The 21688-nt window shown below is 51.0% G+C and overlaps 1 protein-coding gene and 1 long non-coding RNA gene across 2 annotated transcripts in view; one reads left to right on the top strand and one right to left on the bottom strand.

Moving 5' to 3' along the window:
• Nucleotides 1–8082, bottom strand: part of SORD (sorbitol dehydrogenase) — a 30489-nt gene extending 22407 nt beyond the window's left edge. The window contains exon 1 of the mRNA XM_062205821.1: nucleotides 7913–8082. Within this exon, the coding sequence (XP_062061805.1) occupies nucleotides 7913–7978 (66 nt within the window). The 5' untranslated portion in view covers nucleotides 7979–8082. The remainder of the gene's footprint in view (nucleotides 1–7912) is intronic.
• Nucleotides 8083–8223: 141 nt separating this feature from the next.
• LOC133769548 (uncharacterized) lies at nucleotides 8224–20170 on the top strand. The gene is made up of 3 exons (XR_009867208.1): nucleotides 8224–8395; nucleotides 18946–19054; nucleotides 20053–20170. It is a non-coding gene; the product is annotated as an uncharacterized LOC133769548 (long non-coding RNA).
• The last annotated feature ends 1518 nt before the right edge of the window (nucleotides 20171–21688 follow it).

Here is a 21688-nt window from a genome sequence, read left to right as displayed (position 1 = left end):
TCCAGAACAGTGCCTCCACAGGAGGATCTCACTCATCCCCTGTTCCCAGCACTTTCTGAGAAGCCCCGTGCTCATTCAAACTCCTCCTGTGAAACAGGGCTCCAGGTGACTACCCTAAAGCTCATCAAGTGCTGTGCGCTCGGTGCCTTAATGATCACACTAACTCTAGGTGCTGCCTTCTCTGATTACCCTGCTGTCCACGGGATCAGATCGCGGGACGCAGCCTGCCGTGGAGGAAGGGGGAGCGAGGCAGGTTTTTGCCTCTTCACCATTTAAACTGCGTGCAAGAGCAGGGAAGGGAGGGGATCCCTCAGCATAGCTGTCTGCCCCCAACACCCTCCTCGGAGAAGACTGACGTTATGCAGCATCGGGGACTGCTGTTGGTGTTCTACAGGGTGCAGTTCCAAACTGCAGGTTACACTGCGCCCAAGACTAAGACCTTTATTCCGGAAACGGACCGGCATCTACTCTCTCTGCTACAGGCAATAGAAAATTCCACGGTCTTCATATCTTTGTCTCTAGCCAGGCCGAGTCTTAACACCCCATTTGGGGCTGGGTAGGTGGTGAGATGCAAGGTCAGAGCGACAGTTGGGTACACCAAGTAGGCCTTGGGTCAGGAGAGATTACTGTTGTAATCTTAAACAAACTGACCGACCTGCCCTTACCACGCAGGCAAAGCTGCAGTGACTCTTTCAGACACTAGAGGGTGCTGTGCCAGAACGCCCGTTTTTTTGCCTTAGCGCCAAACACAGTTGGGGGAGATCTTGCCTCTCTGCCACAACTTTGGCGTCTAACCACCCAGACAACCCGGGCGGGCTCCTGCCTCCCCTCTCTGCAGGAGACGTGCCACCGGAGTGCAAGACCATGTTCAGAGCAGCACACGGGTTTGTAGAGCTTGTCCTAAGCATGGCCCGCAACGTTTCACAGCAGGGTTGACCCAAAGCCTCGCCTTTTTTGTGTGTGGACTGTTTACTTAATCTCCTTTTCTGTCTCAGATTTCAGTAGTGCTTTTTGCCATCTCTCAGTTTCTCAGCTCCTCTGAGACCCTGGACTTTCACTGTGATCCAGGCACACTTGATCAGGATTTCTCTCTTTCAGTAACAAGTGTGTGAAGGAGTTGAGTAACTCTTCCAACATCTGTCAGAGGGCATGCGTGACCCTCAGTCGGCCTTGCGTCCCCTTCGGCTGCTCCCACTCCCCCTGCCGCCACCCCACAGGAACTGGTGGAAGCCCTTTGGGAAGAACTCTCTCTGGGAACACGGAATCATCTCAGGTGCCTCTCTCTCATCCCCCCCAGCCAGCTCCCCTCTACTGCCGCCCACGCCCTCCGCGCGCCTTGCCTGGGTTGGAGCAAGGGCCTCAACACAAGGAGAAACCGAGGGAAGACGCCCCTGCCGTCTTCCTACCAACCCAGGTGGCTCGCGAAGAACCCTGGAACCAGCAGTGCAGGTGCACGCCAGGCGCCCGCCCCGCCCCCAGCTGTGTCCTTCCCGGTAGTTATGAAACCTCTGTTCCTCAGCTTCCTCCTCCATGTGAGGATAATCCTAAGAGGGAGTGCCAACTCAAAGAAAGCCAAAGTTCCCTTTCCATCACTGGCTCACTCACACTATGCCTGCACAAAGCTCCCGGCAACCTTGTCTGTGTGTAGGGGTGAGGTAGTTTCAGTAGTTTTTTTGGGAAAAGCTGTGTTCCCGACCTTTTCATGTGAGTTTTAACACAATGCGGCTGCTCTTGGAAAGGGTAGAATTCAGAAGCCGGTGAAGTAGGGCTCCAGGCTTGACTGGGTCTGTTGGAAAGACCCCCCCCCCCCTTCTCCTCACTGCCGGAGCGAGAGGGACCGGAGCAAGGCCACATGGCCAGGTCCTCAGCAACCTCCTTGGACCTGTGGGAACTGCTCTGCACGTTTCTGGGGAGCAGGAGCCCCTACTTTTGCGGGCCTTCTCCCTCCATTTTCCCATCCCCTTGCTGACTTGAAAGGCGTTTGGAAGGTGGGAGGAAAATGCAAAGGTTCCCCATCGACCATTCTGTCGTAAGAGACTTTGTTGTCGCCGTCAGTTCTGGCGTACTCACGGTCAAAGTAGAGGGTTGGATGCTCTCCCAAAGTCCACTACGCTAGTCTCCAGCCCAGGCTCTCCTGGCTCCACCCACCCTGTATTCTGCTAATAAGAATCTCTGTAGAATGCAAATCTGTTTTAAAGTCCCCAGAGGCCCTAGAAAATCCTCACGCCCTCCTGTGGTGGCCACTGGGCCCATTTCATCTCCAGCTCCGCAATACTGGCTCTGTACTCACTCGCCTTCCCGGGGCCCCTTCTGCCCTCCTTCAAGACCCACCGGCAGGTGTCTTGGGCTGACTTCCTAATCCCCGAGGGAACTTGGGAGACTTGGGTTTGACTGTGTTGGGACTGGTGTTTGGGGACATCCAGGTGGTTGTTTCCTGGGACTAGCGTTCTGGTGTCACTTCCCGCTACAGTCTTCCCGTCCTCACCAGGCTGGGAAGCTGACTCCTTGCTCTTCTTTGCATTCGCCCACCACTCAGTACTGAATCCACGCAGGACAGCAAAAGGAGGGTTCCATTCTCAGCAGAGCCCAGGAGGTCAAAATGTTCTCCTCATCCCACGTGCGTGCACGTATCCACACACAAGCTTAGCAAATGGTCCTTACAGCAAGCAAAAACACAGTGCTTGGAGTTTACCTGGATACTCTAGTCTGTCAGCCACAGCAAGTGCTCAGTGTGTTCAGGGCTATGTAACTGAATCCTCATGCATTTTAAAAACTGTTGAGCTGGGGCCGGCGCTGTGGCAAAGTGGGTAAAGTCACCGCCTGCAGCGCTGGCATCTCATATGGGTGCTGGTTCGAGACCCAGCTGCTCCACTTTTGATCCAGCTCCCTGCTAATGTGCCTGGGAAGGCAATGGAGGATGGCCCAGGTCCTTGGGCCCCTGTACCCACATGGAAGACCTGAAGGAAGCTCCTGGCTTTTGGCTTTGGCCATTTGGGAAGTGAACCAGCAAGCAGATGGAAGATGTCTTTGTCTCTCCCTCCCTTCCTCTCTCTCTCTAACTCTGCTTTTCAGATAAATAAAATGAATTTTTTTAAAAAAATTGTTGAGCTGAATATCACATTGCAAAATTTGAGTGTATTTTTTCCCAGTAATCAACGTTCTCAGCATAAATCTGGTTGGGGGGAGCCAGTTTTAACAACCACAGTAAATGACTTCTAAATCGATCGCCTGTATGGTGCATTTGTTAACTTTGTGTGCATATTTCTCCTTAATCTGGCATGCAGTTCTGAAAGAGAAGTTTGCCCCACACCCAACATTCTAAATCCTCTGGTCAGGACACAGCTGCTCTTCCTGCACTGCAGCCTTCTCTGCCTGTGTGCACTGCCTAGTGTGTGCTTTGTGCCTTGGGGCGGTTTGCAAAGACACTGACTTCTCATCGCGACTGGCAGTGTTGGCTGGGTTCAGTTTCCTGTTTGGAATTTGGAGTGTTCAGTCTGGTTTGGCTTGAGTAAAGGGAAGAGAGGTGCTTGGTTGGGCTTTACACTTCTCCCTAGTAACCCTTTTTCTGAAGAACTTCGGATTCTATTTTCAGTCTCAGGTGCCTGGGACTTGAGTCAGTTTCAAGAAGAAAAGGTCTGTGTCCAGCTTTGATAAGAAAGGGTTAAGGAAGTCTGCATCTGGGGGGCTGGGAGAGGTCATGTTTAATCCAGCAGCTCCTTAGACCCTTGGCACCCTTTAATCTGATCACATAGGAGCAGCTGGCTGTGTCACGTGGTGGCAAAATTAACCAGGGAAAAAGACCTGATGCTGAGAACCATCTGAGCCGCCGGTGCCCATACCACGTCGTTATACAGTCCCCTTCTCCTTACCCAAAAATCTTTTTCTTTTCTTTTTTAATATTTTAAGGGCCGGCATTGTGGTACATGGAAACCGCTGCTAGTGTTATTGGCACCCCATATCAGAGCGTGGGTTCAAATCCCAGCTGCTCCATTTCCAATCTAGTTCCCTACGAACATGTCTAGGAAGGCAGTGGAGGATAGCTCAAATGCTTAGGGCCCTGTGGTTGGTTCATCCCCCAGAGCCGGGAACTCTGTCGGGGTCTCCCACAAGCACTTGAGCCATCCCCTGCTGCTTCCCAGGATGCACTAGCAGGGAGCTCGGTGGGAAGCAGAGTCACTGCGACTTGAACCCAGGTACTCCGATAGAGGATGTCCGCGACCCAAGCCATGGCTTACCCTGCCATGCCACAATGCCCATCCTTCACCCAAAAATCTTAATAGTACAGGAGAGGACATTTTCAGCGTGTTGAATTATAAATGTACAACTGTCTTATTTTTTAAAAATATTAACAAAGGAATTCTTTTGACCTAGAGTGTAAGACATTTCCTGAAAAAGCAAAAACTCAAGACACAGCTTCTTGGAACCCTGACTAATGTTTAAACTTGATTGATGGTGGGAAATCATTTTCTCTGCCCTTTGTAGTTAAACAATGTCAACCCATCATTCTACAAGAATTATTTCTCCTTTGGCTTGTTTACTCCTATAGCCCATGCTAAAACCAAAACCTGCCTACATCCCCTCGGTGGTGCTCAGTTCCCCGAGAGCGGAGGCTGTTTTGTTCCCATTCTTCTCCCTGTCCAGGGGCTCGGGCCTGGCAGCTGGAAGATCTGGCTGTCAGGAACAAGGGAGACGGAGCGTCCCTGATGAACTGGCACTGCTTTATGATGCCAAGAATCCCAGGGGCATCTAGAAATGCTGATAGTATTTGGTACTGCTGCCACATCCGAATGCAGCAATGCAAACGTGAACCTGTGGCCGAGTGGAAATGAAAACGAAACTGGTCCTCCACCCCAGAGGGTTAACACAGAAGCTCTGCATTAAAGGGCCAGGCGCATGCCCATCAATTTCCTTACCATTCAAGTCAACCCCAGCACATTAAATAAGCAAGCCAGCCCCCACGGCAAACATGGCTCCCGTGCAGAAAAACGAATTTGCTTGTTTTATTATATCCCAACTTTATGAGCCAGTAATTCATTTCCCCATTAAAAACAACTGTTTGTTGTAATGAACACAAGCTCCTGGCCTGGGCCCACTTTCTAACAATGTGGTTAAAGGGTGCCCTCTGGCTGTGCTTGAGGCGGCGCTGGGCCTCTTGCAGCGCCCAGCCCGCCGCCACCCTCACTTCCATAGGGGAAACTGAAGCAGAAAACAGCTAGTGCTGTCACAGAACCAGCAGCAACAGGGCCGGGAGAGAAACCCATACTGACCCCTGTCTGGCACGTGACCTCATTCCTGTTTCCGGTTACCCCCAAGTGCAATCACTGATTGAAGTCATTGCACCTTGGAAATCCTGGCTGTCCATGTTGGTGTTCCCCCGCCTTGAGAGCAGGTCATTTTCCCTCAAAACGTTGCCAAGTCTGTTCCTCCCTGTTGCTATCCCTGGTTTACTACCGAACCCAGTACCGAACCAGTGACCCTGCGGGCCTTAAAGAAAGAGGAGGAGAAGCAGAGATACCCTTGTGGGGGGCGAGTGCTAGGGGGAGAATGTGTCTGGGAGGGAGGTGACCAAGATCCGGGGTGGTTGGGTTGCAGGTGCCCCCGGAGCAACACAGGCCTCCCTGGCCAGTCTCCTCTGCTGACAGCTCTTTCTGCCGCCTCCTCTCCAGGTCGGGGCTTTCTCCAGGGTAGCGGCCTCCAGTTCTCTCCTTCTGCCTCTGCACAGTCCCTCAGCCTCGGTAAAGCCCAGGCTTCCGCCGTTTCCCAGCAGGACGCTATTTGGGCCAGGATGGTTCACCGCTGTACGGGACAGTGCCCTGAAGTCTGCCAGTCATGCCCCTCAGTCATTGTGTCAGTCAAATCACTGATCCATCCCCGACGCCCCCTGGAGGAGGCGCAGTATCACTCAGTAAAGCAGCAGTGACTCCCGAATCTACATCTCCAGCCCCTGGTGCCCAAGGGGCCTGCCCAGAACACCCTGCGGCACTGTCCCAGAGACGTCCTAAGTCTTTGGACCTGATGTCGTCATTCTGATCTACTCTTCTGTCTAGCAAATGACCCCCTAAGAAACACCTCACACTTTCAAAATGAACCTCCTGACTCCACCCATCAACCCTTTAACCCAGCAGCCCCACAGCCCCAGGTGAAATTCTCCAGCCCAAAATGTTTTCTCCAGCTTTTAAGATACAGCGAGCCCCACCCAGCCCCTAATCCAACCCTAGAGTGGCTTCTAATGCAGAGCTGATGGGCTCAGCTGTAAGGGGAGTTCTCCCCACTTACAGTTTTCAAGGGTTATCCCCTGGACGGAGGGGTTCTGCCTGCGCAGCCACCTAGGGCATGAGTTCAGGCATGAAGGCGGAGCGGAACGTGCGGTGTGATCCTGGGTCTGCTGCTTACTAAGTACAAGAACCTAAACACGCCCTGAACAGATGGAGGGCTAGCGGCCCTGCCTTCGAGGCATTTGCTCTGTGGCCTCCATCAAAGCCCTTGGGTCATAACTGCGTTTGTCAGTGGCTCTTGGGCAGCCTGCGAGCAGAGCTGTGTCCTCTACGTCTCTGGGCCCCCCATCAGTGCGTGGTGTCTTTCTCATCTAGTAAATGTGTGATCAATGTGTAATCTGTGCAGAGTTGAACTGCTTTCTCTTCCCCATCGCGCCATCTGGGCTTTACAGCAATAAACACTAACAGGGTCACTGCTGTTCAGAACCTCAGGTGCAGGTTCTGAGGTGAGTGGAAATGAGCTAGAAATGAGCATCTGGGTTTCTGAGTTCTTGTCTTGGCTGTTCCTTCACCAAGCCTATCACATTGGGGAACCCGAGCAAGGGTTCTTTTAAGTCTGGGGTCCACAGGCTGCTGGATGGTCTGGAGGGGGTGTCAGGGAGTCTGAATAATCTGAAACTGATTCCAAACTCTGGCGCCCTGTGGGGAGGGAGGCCAAAGATTCTTGAGCGCTCCAAACTGCCACCTGGGTAATCTGAGTCCCTCCAGTTGGGATCCTAATGCATTCTTGGGGAGAAGGGGGTGCTGGGGAGCAGAGCTGGCTGGCAGCCGCCCTGACTCACCGCCACCCCAGGCCCATCTGAGATGGACTTTGTCAAGGGAACACTGGCATGATTGAAGGGCTGACTCTAAACTTTGTGGCTCCCTAAACTTTGGCCTCATGAGCCCCCCCCCCCCGGGGGGGGGAGTGGAGAGGCAAAAGGCAGGGTTTGAGGCAGGAGGAGATATAAACAACGTTCTAAAGGGACCAGAGAGCCGAAAGGGGCTGGGAAGTGAGCCAGAGGTGGAGGAGCAGAGCTGGGAGATAAGAGCTTTGGTGGCCTGAGGACTGTGAAGACCCTAAGTCTGATGCAGGCAAGGGAGCCCCAGAAATCCCGCAGGTGGAGGCCCAGCCTGGAAGGCAAGGCGAAGCCGGCCCTGTCGGAGCCCTCAGAGTGCTGGATTCTCTCGTGATCACAATAATCCTGCGAGGCAGGCTTTGTCAGTTTCAAGCAAGGGAGATTAGAGAGAAATTCCAATGCTTTTAAGCGTCCCCCGCGCCTCTTTCCGCCCTGCGCTGTCTGCCCAGACTAGAAATCAGCGCAGGTCCTAAACCAGGCACCCTCCCTCCCATCTCTCCTGAAAACTGCAATGGCAAAGAGGCTGGCAAAGGAGGGAGGAAGCTTCAATCAAGTTAGCAACCACCCTGGGCGCCTGCCACGTGCCAGCCACGGGGCTGGGTTCCGGGAGGCACACAAGATCCTCCCTTAGCGACAACCTCTAACCCCTCACCCCGACCCGCGTGACAACCAGCTCGGGGCCGGGGGCGACATGGGCGCGGGAAGCGCGGGGTCCGCACAGCACTGGGACTGGGGATCGGGACCGTGCAGGGCTCAGAGGGGAGCGAGGCGGCCGGCCCACCCTGCTTCCCGTTTTACCAGGCGGAGATCGCCGGGTCCGTGCACCACCAGGGCGAGGTTCTCGGCCTTGGCCGCTGCCGCCATGTCGCTTTCTCACTGCTGTGGCTGCCGGCTGGAGACTGGAGTCTGGCCGACCTGTGGTCGCTGGGATCACGGCCCCGCGGAGGGTCCAGGGTAACCGCCGGGAGGCGGAGCTTAGGCTGGGCGGCGTGCTCGGGGGCGGGGTTTCCTCACCCTTGACAGGCGGGGCGGGGTTAGCGTGCGGAGGCGGGGCTTTCTGTTCCCGGGCAACCCCTAGGCCAGAGGGGCTGAAAAGGGGGCTGGCGGAGTCGGGGGCGCGCAGTCGCCCGTGTGAGTCTGGCTCACATCCAAGCAGACACAGCGGCCACAGAGAGTAGCCTGCAGTGTCACCAGGCCAGCGGCCTTAAACTTCAGCTGCACAAGAGGCTGGGGACTGTTGAGAACGCAGATTCTCGGGGCCGGCGCTGAGACCCTGATACAGTAAGTGTAGGTCTGCGGGGTGGCCCTAGGGCCTGTGTGATTAGCATGCTGAGGGTGCGCCCTGGTGTGCACTCTGAGAAACAGGTGCTGCACTCTGCAGCATCCGTGGTGGTCCCGTGTGCCCAGCATCCAGCAACGGGCCTGGCAGGAACACGAGTGGATGAAGGCGTGGCACCGCGTCTGGTGGGTCTGACGCACCAGGACACAGAAGCCATGGAGAGGAATCTGTGAGCCCTTTCCGTTAGAAGCAGGGTTTCTCTCCAAACCCTTCCTTCAAGGCTCTCTCCCCTCTGAGAAACACGGGGCTTCTACTCTCTGGGAAGGGAGCTGCCTCCTTCAGGGCTGGCTGCATAAGGGCTCCTCCCTCCTTTGAGGATGGTGCTCTGGGTGTCATCCCCTACAACCTCTCCCTCTCCTCCAGCCACACTACTGCCCCTCTGAGCTCCTCCAGGAAACTTTCCCAGGGCCCCCCAGCCCTTGGAGATGTCTCGGTGTGACACTTAGCACTCACTCCACATGCGGGACACAGCCAGTTCTTTCACTAATGATCCCACCTCCCAACTGCACAGGGAGGACTCTGAGGATTTGATCAGAAAGCGAGGGAGAGACAAAGATCTTTCATCTTTTTCTCACGGCCACAAAGCGCTGGATCTGGGCCAGGCCAAAGCCAGGAGCCAGAAACTCCACTCGGGTCTCCCAAGTGGGTGGTAGGGGCCCAAGTACTTGGACCATCTTCCACTGTCTTCCCAGGCACAGTAGCAGGGTCAGAGCAGCCAGAACTTGAACTGGCAGAGCTGGAACTTGAACTGGCGCTCAGACATAGGATGCCGGCAACAAAGGTAGTGGCCTAACCCACTGCGCCACAACATGGGCCCCAAGGGCTCAACTCTTAACCAGAGCCTGAGCCCCAGTAAAATGTTCTGTATGGTGTAAGAGCTCAAAAAATATCTGATGGCAGAGGCGGATGAACCTCTGGGTCCTAATAATGACACACACACACACACACAATGTGTGTGGGAGTGCAGGTTGGGGTGGTACAAGGGGCAAGAAGGCAATGGGATGGATTTTTGTAGGGAATTACTTACGGAGTCAGTCGGGATCTTTGTTTTGAGACACCTCCCACAATGCTTTGCTATGCCTAGACAGTTCCTCTGGCAGCTCCTGCACTCAGTTGCTAAGCAGGCCTTGCATGGAGAGATGAGGTGTCGCCTTCACTCATGTGCTATGCTGAATTTAATACCCAAATTCCTCTTCCTGCCTTATGGGGATTGCTCATGGTTTCCCAAGCATGTCTTTCCAGTGGTGAAGCTGAACAAGAAGGCCCCTGGAAGGGCTTAAGAGCAAGGGCCGCTTGAAGGAGACAATTCTTGTCCTTTAGAGTATGGGAACAGAACAACCAGCACAAAAGCAGTGGCAGTAAAGGGAGGACCAGCAGCCATGCCTGGACGGATGACACAGCGGCCATGCCTGGACAGAAGACACAGGGGCCGTGCCCGGATGGAGGACACAGCAGCGGTGCCGGGAGAGAGGACACAGCGTCCATGCCTGGAGGGAGGACACAGAGGCCGTGCCCGGACGGAGGACACAGCGTCCATGGCTGGAGGGAGGACACAGCGGCCGTGCCCGGACGGAGGACACAGCAGCTGTGCCCGGATGGAGGACACAGCGGCAGTGCCGGGAGGGAGGACACAGTGGCCACGCCTGGAAGGAGGACACAGCGTCCATGCCTGGAGGGAGGACACAGTGGCCGTACCTGGATGGAGGACATAGCAGCTGTGCCCAGATGGAGGACACAGCGGCGGTGCCGGGAGGGAGGACACAGCGGCCGTGCCTGGAGGGAGGACACAGTGGCCGTGCCTGGACGGAGGACGCAGCAGCTGTGCCCGGATGGAGGACACAGCGGCGGTGCCGGGAGGGAGGACACAGCGGCCGTGCCTGGAGGGAGGACACAGCGTCCATGCCTGGAGGGAGGACACAGTGGCCGTACCTGGATGGAGGACATAGCAGCTGTGCCTTGAGGGAGGACACAGTGTCCATGCCTGGAGGGAGCACACAGTGGCCACGCCTGGATGGAGGACAAGCAGCCGTGCCTGGAGGGGCCTTTGTTTTCTCCCTGAAACTGTCTTGAAGGCTGCAGCTCAGGATCCTGGAGGTTTGGAGGAGTGGGAAGCACATTTAGAACTGTATCTTAGGACTAAGGCTTTTTACATAGAAAAGGATGAAGGGATGAGGTTCTTAAACTATTTTTTAACGGAGGAAGCAAGTTGTTATCATGGCAAGCATTTTTCAACAACTTGTGACATTTATTCATACTTTCCGAACAGAGACTGGCACTCAGCGGTGAGGAGCAGGCTTTTCCAGGCATTTTACTGAATAAGCAGAGAAAGGCTGGCCTTGCCTTTGTCAGTGCCCTGCTTAACTTTCCCAAACAGCACAGCACTTTGAGACACTCTGCCCACTGAGTATGGCTTTCACACATTGTTGATAAATTTTTTATGTGAAAGCTTATTTGGAATTAAAACTCATAGGACAGAGCTCCTCTGGGGCCGCATATCTAGAAGTGAGACTTTAACCCATCATTGATACAGAGTTATTGCATAATGTACCAAAAAGATAAATCAGTATGCCAGACCCTTGGCATTCCAAAGGTCAAACCATTATAAAATCTTGATTTCTGGCTTTCTCTATTGGGGCTTCAACTGTTCAATTATTCAAATAACCTGACTATTTAAAAAAAATCTATTTATTTATTTGAAAGGCGGAGTTACAGAAAGGCAAAGGCAGAGGCAGAGAGAGGTCTTCCATCTGCTGGTTCACTTACCAGTTGGCTGCAACAGCTGGAGTTGTGCCAATCCATAGCCAGAAGCTAGTAGCTTCTTCTAGGTCTCCCACATGGGTGCAGGGGCCCAAGGACTTGGGCCATCTTCTACTGATTTCTCAGGCCACAGAGAGAGCTGAATTGGAAGTGGAGCAGCCAGGACTAGAACCAGGACCCATATGGGATGCCGGCACTACAGGCAGTGGCTTTACCCACTGTGCCATAGTGCCGCCCCAACCTGGTTATTTACAACAAAAGAAAGGCATGCCAAAGGGGTAGATGCTTGGCAAAACAGTTAAGATGATACTTGGGACATCTGCATACCATACTATAGTGCTTGAGTTCAAGTCTTCTTTCTGCTTCCAATGCCATGTACCTGCTAATGCACCCCTAGGGTGGCAGCTGGTAATGGCTCAAGCACTTGCATTGAGTTCCAGGTTCCTGGTTTCAGTGTCTGGCCCATCTCAGCTGTTCTGAACATTTGGGAAATGAACCAGCAAATGGAAGTTCTCTCTCTCTGCCTGTCAAATAAATTAAAAAAATTTAAAGACTAATTTTTTCTTCTTTTTAAAGAGTTATTTATTTGAAAGGCAGAGTTACAGAGAGAGATGGGGGAGACTTGGAGAGATAGAGCTTCTATCTACTGGTTCATTCCCCCAAATAGCCACAATGGCCGAACTGGATCTGAAGTGGAGCAGTCAGAACTTGAATAGGCACCCAAATGGGATGCCAGCATTGAAGATGATAGCTTAACCTGCTGTGCCACAATACCAGCCCTAAGCATATTCTTTTATAAAGAGTAAGAAATAACAAAAATCATGACATTTATTACAGAACTTGGAAATAAGGTTACCAATGAAAGTTGAACGAGTAAAATCTATATGCAGTGGATGAAATTAATAGAAGCTACATACCTCCCATTTACCAGGCTGAAGAAGGTAGCAAAAAGGGTTAGGAAAATAGAGAGAAAGAATTTTAGTCTAGAAATATCCATTGCAGAGGGGACTTAGTGGTAGTTGTGGTGACAGTGAGGTATAGAGAGAATGGAAAGCAAGAAAACCAGTTACAGGTTACTGCTGTGTACCAGCCAAGGCTGGTGACCTGGAGTTGAAGAAATGCCAAAAGCAAAGAAATGCCAAAAGATGCGATGTACAGACCCAAGTAGCTTCCATGCAACTTAATAAAGAGATTGTCTTGGCTGGCGCTGTGGCTTAACAGGCTAATCCTCCGCCTTGCGGCGCCGGCACACCAGGTTCTAGTCCCTGTTGGGGCGCCGGATTCTATCCCGGTTGCCCCTCTTCCAGGGGCAGTGGTGTGGCCCGGGAGGGCAGTGGAGGATGGCCCAAGTCCTTGGGCCCTGCACCCACAAGGGAGACCAGGAGAAGCACCTGGCTCCTGGCTTCGGATCAGCGAGATGCGCCATTGGAGGGTGAACCAACGGCAAAAAGGCAGACCTTTCTCTCTCTCTCTCTCTCTCTCCACTCTGCCTGTCAAAACAAAAAAAAAAAAAAAGAGAGAGAGAGAGACTGTCTCATGGAGTTGAGGAGAAGTTGATGAGATAGTTGACTCCCAGATTTCTAACATGATTAAGTGAATGAATGAAGATACTATTTTCTGATATGAGCAAGACTTGGGGAGGGGAAGGAAAAAAAGCTGTGGAAGTGTATAGTAGGCAACCTACTGTAGCTTGAAGCAAGGCAAGGCTGCCCAGGGCGGAGGGGAGTAATGGATGAGCAGTACTTGAATGATTAGAGGAGTCACAGCAGTAAGATGAGGGAGAAAGAGAGAGCATTTGTGCATTTGTGCATGAACATGTGTCCTAAAGGAGCCACATGTGTAGAGTCCAAGAAGGAGAGGAGACCATCATTAGAAGCCAGCAGTGTGGGAGCTGGCACTGTGGCATAGAAGGTTAAGCCTCCATCTGCAGCACCAGCATCCCACACAGGCTCCAGTTTGAGTCCTGGCTGCTCCATTTCTGATCCAGTTCCCTGCTACTGCACCTGGGAAAGCAGCAGAAGATAGCCCAAGTGCTTCAGCCTTTGTACTCATGTGGGAGACCCAGAGGAGGCTCCTGGCTCCTGACTTTGGCCTGACCCAGCCCTGGCCATTGTGGCCATTTGGGGAGTGAACGAGCAAGTAGAAGATATATATATGTAGAAGATATATATATGTAGAAGATATATATATAGAAGATATATATATATATATATATACACACACACACACACACATATATATATATCTTTCTCCCTCCCCCCCCACTTTGTAACTCTGCCTTTCAAATAAATAAATAAATCTTTAAACAACAACAACAGTAAGAAGTCAGCAGTGTGGGGACCAACTTTATGGCACAACAAGTTAAGCCTCCATCCATGAAGCTGGCATCTCATATGGGTGCTAGTTCGTGTCTCAGCTGATCTGCTTCTGATCCAGCTCCTTGATCATGTACCTGGGAAAGCAGCAGATGATGGCCTTGGTACTTCGGCCCCTGCAACCCACATGGGAGACCCAGAGAAAGCTTTTGTCTCCTGGCTTTGATCTGGCCCAGCCCTGCCATTTTGACAGTGAACCAACAGATGGAAGATCTCTCTCTCTCTCTGTAACTCTGCCTGTCAAATAAATCTTAAAAAATATATATTTGAGGGGGCGGCGCTGTGGTGCAGTGGGTTAATGCCCTGGCTTGAAGTGCCGGCATCCCATATGGGTGCCAGTTTGAGACCCGGCTGTTCCACTTCTGATCCAGCTCTCTGCTATGGCCTGGGAAAGCAGTAGAGGATGGCCCAAGTCCTTGGGCCCCTGCCTCCACGTTGGAGACCCGGAAGAAGCTCCTGGCTCCTGATCAGTGCAGCTCCAGCTGTTGCAGCCATTTGGGGAGTGAACCACTGGATGGAAGACCTCTCTCTCTCTCTCCTCTCCCTGTGTAACTCTAACTTTCAAATAAATAAATAAATCTTTAAATATATATATATATTTTTTTAAAAAGGCAGCAGTGTGTCATGATCATGGTGAACAGAAGAGGGGCACCAAACAACAAAAACACAAGCCTCATGCCCAGTAAGTGACCCAACCCAGGGGGTCGCATTGGTACTCCAGTGTTCTACATTTTTGGAAATTCTGGGCTACAGGAAGAAATATAGTGAGAATGCCCATGACTGAGTATATTAGGGCAAAAGCCAGAAAATTATACTACTGTAAGGTGACACATTCACTCTGAATTCCATTTTGTTAAAAAAAAAAAAAAACTTTTATTTATTTGAAAAGCAGAACACCAAAGAGAGGGAGAGATATCTTCTGGCTGCTGGTTCACTCCTCAGTTGACTATAACAGCCAGAGCTGGGCCAGGCTGAAGCCAGGAGCTTTATCCAGGTCTCCCACATGGTTGGCAGACACTCAAGCACTTGGGCCATCTTCCACTGCCTTTCCAGGTGCATTAGCAGGGAGCTGGGTCGGAAGCAGAGCAGCAAGGACTTGAACTGGCCCTCCAGCATGGGATGCCAACTTGGCAAGTGGCAGTTTAAGCTGCTGGACCCCACCTTGGTCAAGCTTTTCTTACAGGAGGCAATGGGACGTGGTGGTGGGCTGTGTTGTAAACAGCCTTGCTGCTGCATATCTCTGTGGCAGGAGAAGTAGAAGCTAAAAAAAAAGGCTCTTTATAGACACCCTGGGTTATAGGGGAAATTCCTGTTAGCCTAGAACTCAGCCTTGTCTTCTTCCCTTCATGTTGTGTCTGTGAATAGTTGGCCCAGAAATAACTCACCTCATCCAGAAATTTGCTATCAATAAAGGATCAGAAAAAGCAATGCAAACAAGCTACTGGGAAAACAGGAAGAAAGGAAGAGGGAAAGAAAATGCAGACAAAGAGCACTCACCAGAAATATCGTGGTGAAGAGCAAATGAATCTTGTGATGGCTGAGTTTGCCATAAAAGGGAAGAAGGCGCTCAAGCCTGGAGGGTCCAGGAGGAGGTGGGGATGGGGCAACACCGGGTGAGAGGAGGGCACCCTTGCAGGAAAGTGGTTGTGACATGGAGTGTCACAGCCTGAACAGGTGGGGAGGAGTCCCCACCAGGAGGCGGAATGTCGCAGCTCAGTGTAGGGCAAAGGATGCTTAATGTGAAGACTAGGGTGATGATGAGGCCTGCCAATGTCGGGCATTGGAGCCTGGGCAAGTCGGACTGGGTATTTGCGCAGGTGAAGAAGCAAAGAGACAGAAGATTTGCATGTTAAAGGAGATTGAAAAATAGGTAAATATATTGAGGACAGTGGGAGTGAGGCTCCTCAGTGTCGCAAAGAAAAGTACGAGTATGGAGTAAGAAAAACAGAATGAACCCCATGCAGTGTTGGATCAAATTGAAGGGATTGGTATGAGCTCATGGTTTTCAATATAGATAGGTAGATATGGAAATAAATATAGGCACAGTGTCTACATTCGCATGCTTTTAAGTACGTGTATATGTGTATATGTATACACGCACCTGCATGTGCAGTTATGGTCTGAATGCTTTTGTCCTCACAGAATCCATATATTGAAATCCTAACTCCCAAGGTGATGGTGTTAGGAGCTGGGGCCATTGATAGGTGATTAGATCATGAGGTGGGACTCTTGTGAATGGGATGAAAATCCTTACAAAAGAGGCCCAAGGAGCTTGTTTACCTCTCGTGTCAGGTGAGGATGCGGTGAGAAGTCATCATCCATAAGGAACTGGCCCCTCACCAGACACCAAATCTTCCAATGCCTCGAACTTGGACTTTGCACCCTTAGAATTGTGAAAAGTGAATGTGTTGTTTATAAGCCTCTCCATTTAACAACAGCATAAATGGACTAAGACATACACCCCACCATAGTTCCGTCTACCTGTAGAGTTTGGTAACAGAGACACTGATAGCAAAAGGCATGTCTGCCAGCCAATCCCTGTTCCTAGTACCACTGCCCACACAAAGGGTCCAGGGCTCCTCAAAGAAATGGTTGCATCTAGGATTGGAACAGGAAAAGTACAAGGTAAACTTGGAGCATCCTGTACCAGAAAGGAAGTGTTCCAACAATGATTGGACATGTCAAAGGGCACAGAAGCCAGCTTGAAGAGGCTTCTACTGGTGGAATCAGGGGAAATGTGAACACAAAAATAATGACATAGGGGGCAGTGTTGTGGCATGGTGGGTTAAGCCGCCACTTGGGATGCCTGCATATCCTATCAGAGTGCCCAGAGTTGAGTCCCACCTCCACTTCCAACCCAGTTTCCTGCTAATGTACACCCTGGGAGGCAAAAGATGATAGTTCAAGTACTTGGGTCCCTGACACCCACATGAGAGACCTGTATGGATTTCCTGTCTCCCAGCCTCACTCTGGAATGAACCAGCAGATAGATTCCTCTCTTGTTCTCGCTCTCACTCTTTTGAATAGATAAATAAATATTTTAAAGGTAATGATAGTAATAGATCATAGTCCACTGGATAAGATAGGAACTTGTAATGGTAGTACTAGATAACAGTCCATTGAATAAAATAAATCACGAGTCCATACTTGGAGGGATTCAGTTTGACGTGACGGCAGCCCTGTTGTATGTATCTGAGGAAATGGATAAGGGGCATGAAGCATCCGCAGGGGAAATCCCTGGCTGGCTACCTGTGGAGAGGGCTGCTCCATGGGCCAGACGTCTGTGGCCCCCTGTGTGAGTATGAGGACATCTGACAGTGTTGCTGAGTTTAGACTGACGGCTGACTGTCACTTAGCCCACCGCAGTAAGGATGTATTGTGAACTGTTCCACTGGCTACCAATGTGCAGCAGGCCTCAGAGGTGGAGACGAAAAACAGCCAGAGAAAGATGCTGTTGAGGTTTTTGGAAAGGAGGGCCTCCAGGCTCTGAGCTGTGCTCTCCCACCCAACCACTTGTGCAGTGAAAGGCACAGGCTCAACACACACAGCAGCCAGCTCAAGCAGCCCCTTGGGGAGCATGGGAGAAGCCCAAAGGCCTGGGCCGGAACTGAGAGTCAGGCCGACCATGGACACCAAGAGTTTGAAAAGGCTCCATAAGTGGATCTTTACCACTACATGGAAAATAAGCCTCCCAAGCCTGCCTCAGTGGTACGGACTGCTTCGGTCTCTCCTTTGCTCAGTTGTCAGACGGGATGGGGCTGATGTCCGGGAAGCCACAGCCAATCTGGGAAGGGCTGGAAGGGGCTGTGGTGGATAGGCCCTGTCACTAAACAGAGTAGGAGAGGAGAACAAACCAAGCTTGGGGAAAAGAAAACTCAGGAATCCGTCCTGATAACTAGAAAGCAGGTCGGCACAATCTCCTTGGCACTGGTGTTCCTGTGAAAACAAAGAGAAACAGCCAAATGCCATGTTGCTCCGTGGAAAGACCAGTGGTTCCGACCTCTCTCGTCTGCTCCTGGGCACGGGCAGGCATTGCAGATCACACAGGAAGGATTCTACCCACTCTCAGAGAATGGGGGTGGGGGTCAAGGTCGCCCCAAGGTGAGGGCAATAGGGGGTGACCAGAGGTCTTATAAAGAACTCCCTATCTCCCAGTCTCCCCAGAAAAAAGAAAAAACAGTTGCCCTAGTAGACATGGGCATCAAATGAAAATCCATGAAAATCCAGACTATTCTGGGGCCATGGGCACTCACATGTGGATACAGGAGCAAGCCCATTAACGAAAAGTAAGGATTATTGCATTTCGGTATGGGGCAAATGCCTCCAGCCCTATTGTTGGTGCTCATTTCTAGAAAACCCCCCAGGCATGGATGTCTTGTTAGGGAAGACACTTCGAACAACTGTTGGGAGTTTCAGCTTAAAATCAGGGTGATAATTAGAAGCAAAGTCTGCGTCCCTGTCCCTGGGCAGATAATGCAAACAAAGCAATACAAAATGCACGGAGGATAGGCCGAAAGAGGAGACCCCAGGAAACATGAGACAATTAGGAAGGGTTGGAGTTCTGTAGCCAGCCCACAATAGTGTTTACAGCCCCATCTTAGAAAAAAACAACAAACAAACAAACAAAAAACAGGTGGGACTTGGAGAATTGATAGGTTCCTGGGAACTTAATAGGCTAGTGCCTCACATATATGCTGCTGATCCCAGTATTACCCAGGTATTAGAAAAACTAACACCCTCTCCGGGTTCTCTGTATGTTGCCTTAGATTTAGCTGGTGGCTTCTCAGCATCCCTTTACAGGTGGTCCCCAAGGTCAGTTTGCCTTCACATGGACTTTCCCAGTGCTGCCCCAAGAGTATCTGCGTAGGGGCAGGAGTTGTGGCTCAGTGCTTTAACTGATTCTTGGAACGCCTCCGTCCCACATCAGAGCACTGGTTCAAAGCCCTGCTACTTCACTTCTGACCCAGCTTCTTCCTAATACACCTGGAAAGGCAGCAGCTGATAGCCCAAGTTCCTGGGTTCCTGCCACCCACATGGGAGACCCAGTCAGAGTTCCGCGTTCCTGGCTTCCACCAGGCCCAGCCCTGGCTGTCGCAGGCATTTGGGGATTGAGCCGATCGAAGAGCTCTCTGCTCTGTCTCTTGCTCTCTTCCCTCTCTCCCTTTCTCATCCTCTATCGCCCTTCAAATAAAAAAATAAATCTTATAAAAAACCTTTAAAACGAAGAGTAGCTGCATAGCCCTACTATCTGTCATAGCATGGTGGTCCCAGACCTCACCCTGTTCTTTCCTGTTGGCATTGCTTGATTTCATTGCGTGGATGACATTATGCTAACCAGGGGAAATGATGCTCTCTTACAGGACACATCATATGGCCTTTGCACCCACTTCCAGGTGAGAGATGGGCTATGAATCTCAAAAAGTGTCAAGGCTGTTGAGCACCTGAAGTTTCTTAGAGAGGTCTGGTCAGGTAAGACCCATTTAATACCTGAGTTGCTGTTCAATGATATACAAACTTTTGCTATACTCTGTAATATAAAGGACTGGTTTGAGACAGAGCAGCCAGCATGCAGAACTATGGAGAGCAGTCCATGAGCGGGTGAATCTGTCCTTAATCTGGGCCTCTGCATCCTTCACTGTATTTTTGCTGGCGTTGCCATGATTGTGTGAAACTTCCAATGTTGCCCTCATTGGTTCGATGGCTTTGTTTTATTCCTCTATTGTTCCTGTGGTCTTCCCTGTGGTCTTCCAGCTCACATTTCACTTCTTTCCTACGAGTACCTCCCTGAAACTTTTCATCTCTGCCTTATGCCATTTCTTTTTTCTTTTTTTCTTTTTTTATTTTTTTGACAGGCAGAGTGGACAGTGAGAGAGAGAGACAGACAGAAAGGTCTTCCGTTTTGCCGTTGGTTCACCCTCCAATGGCCGCCGCAGCTGGCGCGCTGCGGCCGGCGCACTGCGCTGATCCAATGGCAGGAGCCAGGTGCTTCTCCTGGTCTCCCATGGGGTGCAGGGCCCAAGCACTTGGGCCATCCTCCACTGCACTCCCTGGCCACAGCAGAGAGCTGGCCTGGAAGAGGGGCAACCAGGACAGGACCGGTGCCCCGACCGGGACTAGAACCCGGTGTGCCGACGCCGCAAGGCGGAGGATTAGCCTAGTGAGCCGCGGCGCCGGCCGCCTTATGCCATTTCTTAACAAAGGCAAATGTGTTATTGAATGTTCCTCCATACTTATTCTAAACATTTACTTATAGGAAGCAAGCACAATAGGAAGGACTTTATTTCTTAATCTAGAACAAATTACCAGTGTGATGCCCTGTTGAAACCAGTAAATTTAACATGGATTTTTCTAATTACTATTAGTCATATTTCAGACTTCATTCCAGTTCTGTCAATTGCCCCAACAGAGTCCTTTAGCAAAAGGATTAATTCAGAATCGTGTCGGCTTTAGTTGTCATGTCTTTTTAGTGTCTTTCAGTCTGAAACAGTTCCTCAGGATTTCTTCCATGACACTGACCCAGTTGAAGATTGCAGACTGACTACTGTAGGCTGTCCCTCAATTTGAGCCTCGATCCATTTACGCCTGTTTGGCGTGAGTATCTTGGGAGTCTTGCTGCTTTTTTTCTCAGTGCATCCTAACAAGTGGGGCATGCATAATTTCAATTTGGTCACAGCGATTTCCTGAGATCACTGGATTGAGGTGGTATATGCCAAGCTTCTCCACAATAAAGTTACTCATTTTACCTTGGGCAAACAGCAAGCATTTGATGGGGAGGGGCTTTTGAGACACAGAGGGCTGAGGGAGCCGGTTAAACCACTTGGGGGTCTTTCCTGTGATCTCAGGGCCTGCAACATACAAGTTAGGGTAATCAGCCTCTGGACATGAATAGACCCCCTATCTGGACCACAGAGGCTGCCCTGGATTGACCTACAGCCCCTCTGTGATCACTCTAAGACCTTAGCCGACTAGATGACACAGTTGCCGGTGCTGGGAAACTCCACCTACTTCTCAGGAAAATCCTGAATAGCCCCGCCTCTTATTAAGCTGTGCCTTGCCTCTCGCTAAACAAGTAGCATAGTGATAAACACAGTTCAGAGATGGGGCTCCTCCGCCAGGAGCCTGCACCCTGACTGTAGAGTGTGCTCTTTTGCTGTCTCACTGAAACGCTGCCTGTTGGCTACTTGCTATTCTCCAACTTGCTCTCTAATTCTTTCTCATGGCGAAGTCAAGAACTGGGTTACCAGGCAGTGCTTCCTGCCAGCAACACTCTTATTTATTTATTTTCAATTTGAGAGAGAGCACTTTTATCTGCTGATTTATTTCCTATATGCCCACAATAGCCTGGGCTGGGTCAGGCCAAACCCAGTAGTCCAGAGCTCAGTTTGGGTTTTCCACATGGGTGGCAGGAACTGAATGACTTGAGCCATCACTGCTGTCTCCCAGAGGCCACACTGTCAGGAAACTGGAATCAGAAGTCAGGGCAGGTATCAAACCCAGGTACCTTGAGGTGGCATGCATGTATCTTGACCACTAGGCCAAACTGCCCACCCAAGAGGTCCTTCTACATAATGGAACTGTTCGTTCTTTGCCAAACTGTCAACTAACTAATTTGTTATTATCAATATTGTTTCTGAAAAACAGTGTACAAGAACCACTTGCCAAAGGCAGAAGGTGCCACAGACAGGAGAAGGGACAAATCCAGTGTTATATGGAATGTAACTTAGAGGAGCCTAAAGACAGAAGCATGGCCTCCCACGGCTCTAAGACACAGGGATCTCCACACCACAAGGGAGAGGGAATAGGGTTGTATGGACAAAGATAGCCTGAGGCTAATCTGAAAGCACATGAACTTTATCAAGAGATACTTTCTTTAGAGACATTCCAGTGTATCAGATAAAAGCATTCAGATAACAATTTTGTTTATGTTGCAAGGATATGATGACCTCCAGGGTTAGCTAGAGGACAAGATGGCGGTCATGCCAAGTTGAATCTCTATACTCCTCCCCACAAAACTAACTCTTGCATTTTCATGCTCTCCTCTTCTGCAGCGTGCCCTGAGCTGAGAGGGGCTGACCATTGTCTTGCCATCACGTCGTGTGGTCA

The sequence above is a fragment of the Lepus europaeus genome, chromosome 11, assembly GCF_033115175.1.
Source record: "Lepus europaeus isolate LE1 chromosome 11, mLepTim1.pri, whole genome shotgun sequence".
NCBI lineage: Eukaryota > Metazoa > Chordata > Mammalia > Lagomorpha > Leporidae > Lepus > Lepus europaeus.
The sequence above is the reverse complement of the archived record's forward strand: the minus strand, read 5'-3'. Positions and strand labels throughout refer to the sequence as shown.